This window comes from Spizellomyces punctatus, assembly GCF_000182565.1.
Source record: "Spizellomyces punctatus DAOM BR117 chromosome Unknown supercont1.17, whole genome shotgun sequence".
NCBI lineage: Eukaryota > Fungi > Chytridiomycota > Chytridiomycetes > Spizellomycetales > Spizellomycetaceae > Spizellomyces > Spizellomyces punctatus.
In genome coordinates, this window is record NW_015971553.1 from 1 (window position 1) to 11,184 (window position 11,184).

Sequence of the window (11,184 nt, forward strand, 5' to 3'; positions counted from 1 at the left end):
CATTGTCAGATCCAGACGAGACATAAATAGCTTCTAATGGTCTTTTCTCGCCGAGAGAGACTTCTTTTGACGGTGGAATATAGGTTGGGTCACCTTCGCCGTGAACAACGTACTGTGCCAGGTCGATCGTAGCATGGGAGGCAAGCACAATCTCCTTAACATTGTCGTTGCCGATATACCGACACAGCCAATCCGCAGAAACCACCGGTATATTAAACTGAATAATGGAGAAGTGTGATTCACTGCACACAATAGAATGGAAATGACTCCAGTTTCCCTACCTCGCGCATGTCCAAGTGTTTTGCTATTCGTGCTGGAGAAGTAAGCCCCGTTACAACTAGCTCAGCCTCATTTGCCCTCTTCACCACTTGTGCCCCTAATATATGTGCCTTAACATCAGCCAAAATGTCGTCGGGGTGACAAGGGTATAATGGAACCTTTCCCGCCAAGAAGCTCACGCAACTTCTGAAGACGCTTTTCGGACATTTTGGTTTCAATGATGTGCACTCTTAGTCCACTGAGACAGAGTGGATGCTGCCCTGCAGATACTGACATTGCACGACCGGTGATGGACAGAGATCGCGAGAGGGGTTCATTGCATGTCACTCCGGAGCATTGCGTAAGCAGCTCATGACTCGACTCGCAGCGAACCGCAAATACGTTAAAAAAAGCGACTGCTATTAATTCACGCAGCAACAAGAACAAAGCATCATCCTCTTTTTTGAACGCACTCCGGTGCTTGTCATTGTCTAACTTGTGAATTTCAAAATCACAAGTGAGAACAAGAAAGTTTTCCACATTGTTTGAGCAAGCTATGGGCATATGAACCAGCACATTTCAGTGAGTTCTGCCATTATGGAAAGCTTATTCGGCACTATCCACTTACAAGAGCAGAGAGGAGGAAGTTAGGATTAGGCGGTAGAAAGCCACTTGCTGTGCTACGTAAAACGATATACTAATCGCATCGCGTCATAAAATGCTGTGGATTTTAAGATAACTTCCTAGTAGTTCTGTTGAGGTATCGTGCCAAAAATCATGCCAGACAGGAGGGGAAATTGGTCCATCGCGCTCGTACGGCACGGGGCAACGGAATGGACTGCTACTGGTAGCATAATTGAACTCCTATTGAAACGACTCAAAGCCTGACCTTCTTGAGAAACAGGCCAGCATACGGGCGCCACTGACATCCCGCTCTCTGACGGTATGCTCCCATAACCAGTGCTTATTTTTCACTCTCAACTGGGACCGACTGAGAATGGTGCAGTGGGGGTTAAACAGGCTCAATGTCTGGGTCGCCACTTTGCTCGGACTTTCCACGGTGACCTAACCCGCCAGTATGCCTACGCATTTGTGAGCCCAAAGGAACGGGCAAAGCAAACCTGCGACGTAGTGCTCAAACTTGCAGGCGGAAAAACTCTAAAAGTGATTGAAGACCGTGATCTTGCAGGTCAGTCAATGAGATCTCTCCATGTGTTCTTTTCATGGGATATCAATGTTCATCTGTTGTCTTGTAGAGTGGAACTATGGAGAGTACGAGGGATTGACGTCAGCAGAGATTCGGAAACGAGATCCAGCAGGTGAAGATTGGAACGTCTTCATTCATGGCTGTCCGGGTGGGGAGACAGCAGCAGATGGTGAGTGACTACTCCTGAGAGTATGTTATTTCATTGAAAAAACAGGCCTGCTGAATTAGCTTTCATTCAGTGGGCAAAAGGGTAGACAGGTTTCTGCAGAGAGCGAGGGAACTTGCCCTCAGCCTGGACAACCCGAAGAACATTCTGGCATTCTCCCATGGGCATGTTCTGAGAGTTCTAGGTCCGCATGGAATCAAATGAAGTCGGTGAGATTATCACACTGCAATGCTGAAGCAACATTGCAATGTAGGGGCGCGATGGATAGGATTGCCTCCAGATCACGGTCGATTCCTCGCGTATAACACTGCAGCGGTGTCATATTTGGCCTTTGAGCACAACAATCTCAATGAGCCGGTCCTTCAGGCAAGCATCCCATGGACGCAGAAGGCAATGTGCATGGTGTATAACCTCGCGTTTCTTATTCATTTGACGTTAGGAATGGAATTCGGTTACCCACCTCGTTGTGGAGGACTGCTTGCAGCATGAGTTTGAATGTTCCTTCTGATGCATTAAGGGTAGGCGCGTAGCTTTCTAGTCGAACGCCGAATGATCTACTGCTGGTTATCGGTATTTTGTAGATTCCTTCGTCGATTTAGTAATGCTGCGTATAGACACTTCCTTTTGATCTACTTTGTAGTGTAGGAAAAATGTGCAACGGCATGTTTCTCTGAATTGTCATGTACTTTCCGCAGCAGATCGCGACCCTGCTGTAGGTTAGTTCGGAACAGAAGCAAGGCAATACACATGCCGTAGCGCTTGCTATTTGGTTCCTGTAAAGAGTAGTTGCATAGCAGGTTCATTTAGTAAAACAAGCTGATCTCGTGGAGGACCTGGTTCACCCACCTTCGCTCCCAATGTCTTCAAATACCGTATTCGCAGTTTCTTCATGTTCTTCACGGGTGCTTTCCCTAATCAGGAGGTTCAGGAGGATATACCCTTCGATTGAGATTGGTGAACCCTAGGGTTTCTTTCGGTTGTCCTATGATGAGTCAGAGATGGTGTACTGACATCCCGCATTCAAGCGGTCGGAGCATTCCAATGGAGCCGGCGTGCTGTTGGCGTCGGCTGCAGTGGTCTTGATAAATGATGGGCTGCATCTCTGCGACATGTCATTCTCACATGTCAAATGGCGGTAAGGAAAATGATAGGAATCCGCCGTGAGGACCACTGTTGATGGTTTCCAGGCGAACTCTAATGTGTTAGTGCAGAAATGGCCTACGTGTTTCTACTCAAATGCGACGCAGAAGACATCTTGCGAACTCAGGTCAGACTGTCGTTTCGACGACTGTCCGGTGGATAAGAAAGGAGATTTCTGTCTCTATCACTCAAATTCAACTCATCCATGGTGGACTAATTGGCAGGCTGGTGGAAAACCATTTGGTCCCCACTGCAATAAAAAAGGATGCAATGTAGAAATCAATGAATCATGTTGAACCATATCATTTGAAGCAAAACTACCTTACCACTCCACAGTGTGCTGGTCTTGGACCAAGCAAATCCGTGGATCATTGACGATTGCACCTATCCGACAAGTTTTGTCCATACGGATCACAATGCTTTCCCCTGCGCAGAAGTGCCTTGGCAGCAATATATGCCACGCAGTTTGAATGAGATAGGTTCCTTGCTACTACTGGTGGGACGGCTGAAGCTCTGGCATGCAAGAGGTTGCATATACGCTGCAGGAATCAAGTAAGATAATTCCCCATGTCCATCATATCGACGCAGCTATCAAATAGTCTGCAGATATGCCTTCAAAATCCTCCCTCCCATAGCGGGCATTAGCCTTTGCTCACTTCGCACACTGATACACTGATGCTATTACGGGATACAGTCAACGTCTCCCTGCAACGCAAATTGCCAACGTAACGCATCCTTCGTCATGCTGCCACATCAAAGACAGGCGTCCTAGGACATTTCCATAGAAAGATGGCCTTTCATTTGGGGATCGAGAAGTCTGTGTAGATAAGGCGATATAACATTTGCAGTTGCTTTCCTAGTAGGACAAGTCTACTACAAGGATATTTGTCCATCCATCGACCTTTGAACCCGCATGTTAAAATTCTCCGATATGAAATCCTTAGGCCTTTTCAAGGAATGAATAACCCTAATGTCTCCCTTACTATTTTTTCTTGTTTTAGTAGGGGGCCATGTCGCGCTGGTTTAGGGTCCATTGTTACTGAATAGTGGTAGGCTATCAGACTTAACGGGTGAAGAAGGGTCTTTACAAGGTGAACATATCGAAGAACAACGTAATTACCATCCCAGCGGGTTTGTCCTTTGACCATAACCGTAACCACAGTTTATACAAAATATATCCCCTTCCCATTGCCCTTTCATACGTCCACATCTCCTTTCAATGGTCCCGGCCCATACCCAACACCATACTGGTTCTTTACATCTATCAAACCTTCATTCATTACCATCCAGCGGGATGGAGGACCTAGCACGCCGAGACCTGGCAGGAAGAAACGTGCCGAGGTCCCCTTCCAGCCCAAAGCATACAAGTCGAATATCAAAACTGTCGGCAGGGACCGTACGACCCAACAATGCTGCCGACACTACGTCGTCATGGATGTACTCTGTCAATGCCATCACCCATTTCCCATCTCGTACCCGATGGTCTTATAGACAATCTAGCCCGGAGCACGCCAACAAGCTACCCCAGCTGATGAGTCCCGGACGCAGGACCAGCGAAGGAAGCAAGCGTCATGTATCAAACTCCCCTACAGGAAGACAGCACAGTTCCAAATCTAATCGACAAAGTCTCCCACCATTGCAACCGTCGGGAAGAATACATGGTTCGTTTCAATCGCAAAACCAACAATTCCACTCGACCCATGGACGATCCTTTCCACACACCCCACACAGTAGCTCTCGTCCCGCAAGTACTGCCCGCAATCATATGTGTATTGACCTCGCAAACTCTTCCCATTCGCATCGCCCTGTTCCTCTCGCCCCCTCTACTTCACATGACCGCAGGAAATCATCAGCAAAAGAGCCAAGACAAAGCCGTTACGCTTCGTATTTGGATACGTTTGTCGTAGATACTACGTTTCCGGATGCCACGGGGTTGACGTTACCGCCTGTCACAGGGGTGCTGTCACCTGAGACGAGGCCTCCACCTACAACTAGAAGGCTCAGTCAGGTGAAGCTTCCACCAGTGCATGAGAGCAAAAGAAAGAGATGACAGTTGCTTGCGCCTCAGACTGCTTATGTGTGGTGCCACTTATAGTCAGAGGTTGCAGTTGATAGGTTGGATTGGAATATCCGTGCTGGCACGGATGGCGGAGCAAGTGGATCGCTAGCTTGTATTTTGGGAAGAAGGAGGGCATATGCCATGCTGCCTTAATTGGCCAATTTACATCTTTTGTTCAACGAATGATACTACATTCTTAAACCTGAGCAAAGTCCACTATACGCTACTTTGTAATACTATCCTTTGTTACTACTCGTAGCACCTCCCCGGTTGCGAGATAAAGAAAAAGGACAATGTGTTCTGCGTCCGTAGTCAAAAAGTTCATCTGTATTTTGGCCAGCGCTTAACCGATTTTCGAGACGCGGATAGTAGCAAAAGGAATCTGAAACTGGGCAAGATTCCTGGGCCGACCACCCTTCTCAAACCAAGGAAAGACTAGTCGACATGAAAATGACTTGGGCTGTCTCGCTTTGCAAACTCTCTCCTCTATGGAATTGGAGGACCCAACCGTCATGTACTATCCCGATCATCACAAACTACGAAATCTCTTAGACCTACCAACAGACATCCTTCTTTATATTTGTTTGCATCTTGATGCGTTATGTATTCTACGCATTGAACAGACCTGTAAGACGCTCGCATCTATCTCTCGAGGAAATCGGGGAACGATATGGCGACCTCTTTTGTTAGATATCTGGAGGAGGTCAACTCCGGCTAACGTCCGTATCAATTTGCGCGGGCAGCAATGGAGGGATCTTTTCCGAGAGTGGCATTTGTGGGGCATTCAATTGAGTGCTGCTGCAAACCAACGGGCAAAGGGTGAACGATTATTGATTCCCGCAGAACTTCCTTCGGATGAAGGGGGACACAGGACCATAACTTATTTAGCGGCAATTCCGGCGGCGGGACCTGCAATTGGTCTCACATGTCAATTGGTAGGAGATGCCAAAGTGTGCATCTCTTCGCCAATGGTGTCTATTGTGGATCTTTCGGGAGAAACAAAGGAACAGGATTGCGAGCGAAGCAGGACCATTAACGCTCTGCTTAAAGAAGTCAAGGCAAAGTGGATAGATGTTCCTAGTCCAGCTAGCGATACAAGGGAAAGTCTGGTGACCATAAACGAATGGGAAGGTCAATGGGAAGGAGGATGGACTTCTGTTTGGAATGTGGAAACCACAAGCGAGCGACAACCACGATTGCTCACCCGGTTCAGGTCGATGTCGACAGCACATGTGGCGATGAGATACAACAATCTTCAAGCATCGTGCACTGCGTGGTGGGTTCAACCAGATCCAAACACGATCGGAATGAGCACTAGCGATGACAGAGCTGAGATACGCCTATGGCGTCTGCCTCCCTCTCCGGAATTAAAGCCAGAACTCCTATGGTGTAAGCAGCTAGCTCCAAAGACTCGGGCAAGATCGCTCGCTCTATCGTCCCTCTACTTGGCGTGTCTCGTCGAAGACGGATCTGGGTATCACATCCAACTCTTCGACGTGTCCAACGGAGCGCTACTTGCACGAATCGGCGAAGCAGCAACTTTTCGGGAAGGAGGGCAAACTCTCTTTGCCGCGTCCCCTAGCAGCCTATTATTAGGAACACCGTTTGATGATACCACTGGGATTCAATCCATTCACCTCCTTCCATCTGGTACCCTTCTGGTACAAGCTGCTGGAATGGTCCATATCTATTCGATCATTCCCATACATCCCGACAGCACCCACGGAAACGTAGTAGTTGGTCTAATAGCTCGGGTCAATATCGGAGACGTCACACCCCTTCATATTGTCTTACGCTCCTCACACGACCCAATTTTAGTTATACGTGACTTTCAAAGCCCAGATAGAGTATGTGTCATACGCCCTGCGTACATCGCGAAGAAATGGTTTGTTAGTCGCCGGTCTTCTGGAGAAATGGGCATGTGGGTGGTGTACGAAAAGGAGTCTGCTGCACTGGACGTTTTGTGGAAGGCAGTTTACTATTGATATTTAAATTTTAAATAGACCAAAATGACAACAATAATGGACCCATTTGAGGATCAGTCAGGCGTCTTCAGTACTAAAGTATCATTCATTAGTTTTCGATAAGAAAAACCAACACCGATCTGTTGGAAACACCAGGGTTGGTCCATATGAATCAGGGTAGGGCTTCCAGCTCTGGTATGGTATCGGCAGATCCGCATGCTTCTTAGAAGCATGAACTTTATGGCGAATTAACGGAGATTAGGTCTGAATTGAATCGATTTGCACATGTAGTGGAGTGTGAAACTAAATCATAACCTTACCAAGACGGACACCGGCTGCTTCAGCATCCTTGTAAATTGAATATTGGAGGCATATGGCCGTGCCAGTATCCAACTGTGGTTCCTTGAGAACCTCCGAAGGAACAAGCTCGTACATCATACTAGGAACACATAATACGGATGATACTGCAGGATTGCATGGAATTGACGATACATGGGCAGGAATCTTGTCAAGACGGGCCTCGTTGGGAAGGGTTGCCTCTACGACAACACAGGACCTTGATTTTGCCTCCTATTCACCACCTGATAGAAGCAGTAGCATTCGCCGCATCATCGCTGTCGGCATTCCCGCTCACCGGACAGCGGACAATCCAACTCTGCTTCGAATTGTGGTTGCATATGCACAGTGCTTGCTTGTCAGCTTTGTGATCGCCTTGGGAGGAAACCTGCTCGCGTTCGCTCTAAGTCTACTTAAATGGGAGCCGCGGGAACCACAAGGCGGCGGATCACGCAATCCTGGACACATGGACAGCCTTGCTTTTGCGATAATTGGCATGCTGATGTTCGTTTGCGCCTTGCCTATTTTTACTGCGGTGCAGTTTATTGTTGTTCACGGTTTCAAGAGATGGAAGGCGACGAGCATGATTTGGGTGACTTTAGCTGTTTCTATCTCTGCGGCTGCACTCTCTATTGGATTGTGGCGGTCAGGTATTTCCGTCATTCCAGTGGTGGATCTATAAGGAATCTTGTTTAACGTCCGCTTTATAGGTTGGCCATGGTGGTTCTACTATGTTGACGTATTTATTATAGCTTCCCATTTCGGTGTCTGTACATTTTTCAGCGGATATTACGGCCAACGAAGAGAGATTCCAGGCTCACAACCACCGGACTGGCGTGAACGTACCAGAGACGGCATCATGTTCATGGTCATTGAATTTGTTGTTGCGGTGTCCGCCTTAGCGTATGGAATATGGCTTATACCCATTTACATGGGCTTGTCAAATGAGATGCGGATGCTCTGGCGTTTTACAGTCCATCCGATTTATTGGGGTGGGTCTCGCGCTTGCAACGTCTGCGATCTGCGCGTGAGCTCACCACATGTCTACTGATGCACAGAGGCCATCGTCAAGCTTGCAGCCCGACATCTTCTGATCAGCAAGGCTGGTGATAAGCTGAGCGTCCTGGATACTCTTGCAATGGCACATGGTAAAGTGATATCTGCTGTTTTGCTGCTAGCGGATCACAACCAATTAAACGATTGAATACGAAATAGCACAGTCCCATCTTATCATAATGCAAGCGAGCATGGTTACTACCGTAAACACGTTTCTAAATACATTGACCACCATTTTGACGGTTCATGTCGGTAAGGCTCATTTTCTGGTGAAGTTAACTCACAATACCTCCAGCACCAACAAAGTTTTGCGCGGATGATAGGGCGGGTTTTTTGGCGTTCAACCGATGTTGCTCGTACTCGGATTTTTTATCGGCTGTTCCTTCGGTTCGTCGCGACCACCGAGGACAAGAAGGACGTACCGCATACCGAAAAAGGATATCTGGAGGTATACAAGTATCTTTTGGCCGTCGAGACTATGGTGCGTCCCTGCAGTTCCTTGATTCCTGTTTATAACACTTTGTTTAACAATATTGTATTTCAGACCGAGATTCTTCTGGAAAACAGTGCAGTCATGTTTCTATCCACAACTGGCCTTTTGTTCCGCAACTATACAAACGCATTTTGGTTTAACCAAAGCGAAATCGTGTTTGAGTGGTATCACGCACCGCTGGTCGTCACTATCCAAATTGTCGGAGCCTTTATCTTTGATCTCATTACCATATACATTAACTCGCGATACACCATCGGATACAGAAACGGGTCTAATATACCTCTGTTACGTTCATGGAGGGAGATTTGGGCTTACAAGTGGCGGTTCATTGGGTTTTCTGGTACAGTGTTTTTATGACATTTGGGCGTATGACTTTGGCTAACAGTTACAGGATGTAGCTTACTCTTTATTGACAATGGGATTTATTGCTCAGGTAGATGAGCATACGTCGTCTCCCAGCGTTCTGTTTCTCATTTAGTCTTTTCGTAGGTCTATATGATGTCACGAGTCCCACGGGCGATATTTTGTTCAAGTCCATGGGACATCTGTTCATGCACATTCAAGGACGTGCACATGCGTGCTATGTGCCCACCGTAGGGGTGCACCATGCCGCTCATCCCTGGAATTCATCTGGGGATGCGTGTATATTCTTTCAAACATTTTGCTGTTCTTTCATTTTTTATTTATAATTTGAAGACGAGAGAGTTAACATTGGTGGATCGAGGAGATGCCTTGGCGCTGGAGCTTGAAGGATCAGAGGTAGTGATCACATTTTCGTTTCCTAAAGGTCCGCAATGTGCAATGGAGTATATCAATAGTATTTATTGGAAGATGTTATAGCAGTGATCTTTAACAATATCTCGTTTAAATTCAATTCAAGCTGATTTCCAATTATAGCACTGCCGCGGTCAGTCTTCCCATTTATAGTCTGCAGACTGACTACTTCAGGATATGCGTCTTTTTTTGGGATGCCTCATGCATGTTCGCGTTCGCGTTAACTGGTCGCTGCGACGAGGCGTTCGAGTATGTAAGGACGAGGGACCAGGTTGGATTGCACTACCCGTTGCAATTTCTTTAGAAAGGGACTTTTGATACCTGTAAATGGTGAATGCAGTTCATCGTCAGCCTTGTCCTTTTCATAGCCGCCTTGTGGATTCCACGCTCGGCCCTTGGCTTGGGCACACGAACGTTTCGAGTCTCGATGGAGAACATGTGGCAATGGAGGAAGGAGAAGCTGAGGATTCTTCACCATCTTCTGTGATGATCCGTGACACGCTTTTTGAACCGCCAGCTCACGCATTGCATTCGACCCGAGTTTCTGATGTTTGGCGCCCTTCTACTTCTCACACATATGATAATGGCCGTCCTAGAACAAGTACTGCCTGGGCCTCTCTTTTCGGCGGGGAAATTGGAATGGATGATGTTGAAAATGACGGAGATAATGATGTGCAGGTCAATAGCGGCTTACAGCATGACCTACAGCTTACCGACGAAATCACGGTGTACTTGGGCGGCCAACTCGACGACGATACTAGCGAAGAGGAAGATTTGAGAGACACCAGTGAACGCATCCAACAAGACTTGTCCATAATCCGATGGGAAATCGACAACCTTCAGACTTGGTATGAAGAGTACTTTCAAAGAGTGGCAGCAACTGTATTAAGCGTGCTTGTCGACGAGGATGCAGTAGGATTGAATGAGACTGAGGAAGAGTTGCATCAGGATTCACTTGGCAACCCTGAAGACAGCACCGCGCGCTACGTTCGCCGTCGAGGCGAATTAGCCCACATCCTGATGGCCAATTTATTCCACGAGCGGACAGACGAGCAGTCGTCGGACGAAGAAGGCGAGCTGGCCGGCATGGAAGATGTGGCCTCATCTGTTTCGGATTTACGTTGGGATACCACTGATGATCATCAACCTACATCCCCATTACGCTCTGTAGCGCGGCCAATTTTGGATGTGGAGTGGGATTCTTTGGCCAATATACCCTTTCGATCGTTCAGAGCGCCACAAACCTTTCCGCTCACCAGCGTTGATAATACTGTTTTTCAGAGTACCGCAGGAGCACGACACATGGTATTGAACGCCGATGCTAACTATGTTGAATCCATCATCGAATGTGAGGATGAGGCTCTGGATTGCGATCTAGAATTGGGTTTGGGGCATCCAGAGCCTAAAGAAGACCTTGTGATGGGAGAAGGTGTGGATGCAAATGGGAACAAAACGGGTATAGCAAGCGAGGTCAGGCATGCTTGCGGTCAACAGTTGATAGTGACCCATTTGGTGAAACCAGACTGGATAGATATGTCGGGAGCCTATGTAGGAAGATAGCTAGATTAGGTTTTTAGCGTTGCGCAAACTTTAAAAAAAAAAAAAAGATACAAAGCAATCCACGATCATTTTTACATGAAAGTGAGCAGACGCGCAGACTTTTGTGCACCCGTGGCTATAGTGTTCCGATCACGATTCTTTCCACTGTGGACGAGAATTATCTCGCTTTTG

The 11,184-nt window shown here is 47.3% G+C and overlaps 4 protein-coding genes across 4 annotated transcripts; all 4 read left to right on the plus strand.

The window, feature by feature from the left end:
* The first annotated feature begins 683 nt into the window (after window positions 1-683).
* On the plus strand, window positions 684-2,513 carry SPPG_07656 (uncharacterized protein). Its single transcript, XM_016755813.1, has 8 exons — window positions 684-840; window positions 895-1,105; window positions 1,163-1,201; window positions 1,265-1,447; window positions 1,515-1,634; window positions 1,705-1,815; window positions 1,885-1,997; window positions 2,071-2,513. Exons 2-8 carry the CDS (start codon window positions 1,036-1,038, stop codon window positions 2,137-2,139), a joined length of 705 nt encoding a protein of 234 aa, XP_016604862.1. The 5' UTR covers window positions 684-840; window positions 895-1,035; the 3' UTR covers window positions 2,140-2,513.
* Window positions 2,514-6,505: 3,992 nt separating this feature from the next.
* SPPG_07657 (uncharacterized protein) lies at window positions 6,506-6,866 on the plus strand (the record flags this gene model as incomplete). Its single annotated transcript, XM_016755814.1, has 1 exon — window positions 6,506-6,866. A coding segment is annotated over one exon (310 nt), but the record flags the coding sequence as incomplete, so codon positions are not given.
* Window positions 6,867-7,777: 911 nt separating this feature from the next.
* SPPG_07658 (uncharacterized protein) lies at window positions 7,778-9,560 on the plus strand. Its single transcript, XM_016755815.1, has 6 exons — window positions 7,778-8,122; window positions 8,189-8,278; window positions 8,346-8,438; window positions 8,510-8,667; window positions 8,731-9,112; window positions 9,169-9,560. Exons 1-5 carry the CDS (start codon window positions 7,990-7,992, stop codon window positions 9,034-9,036), a joined length of 780 nt encoding a protein of 259 aa, XP_016604864.1. The 5' UTR covers window positions 7,778-7,989; the 3' UTR covers window positions 9,037-9,112; window positions 9,169-9,560.
* A 93-nt stretch (window positions 9,561-9,653) lies between these two features.
* On the plus strand, window positions 9,654-11,071 carry SPPG_07659 (uncharacterized protein). The gene has a single exon (XM_016755816.1). The coding sequence runs from the start codon at window positions 9,781-9,783 to the stop codon at window positions 11,011-11,013; it is 1,233 nt and encodes a 410-aa protein (XP_016604865.1). The 5' UTR covers window positions 9,654-9,780; the 3' UTR covers window positions 11,014-11,071.
* The last annotated feature ends 113 nt before the right edge of the window (window positions 11,072-11,184 follow it).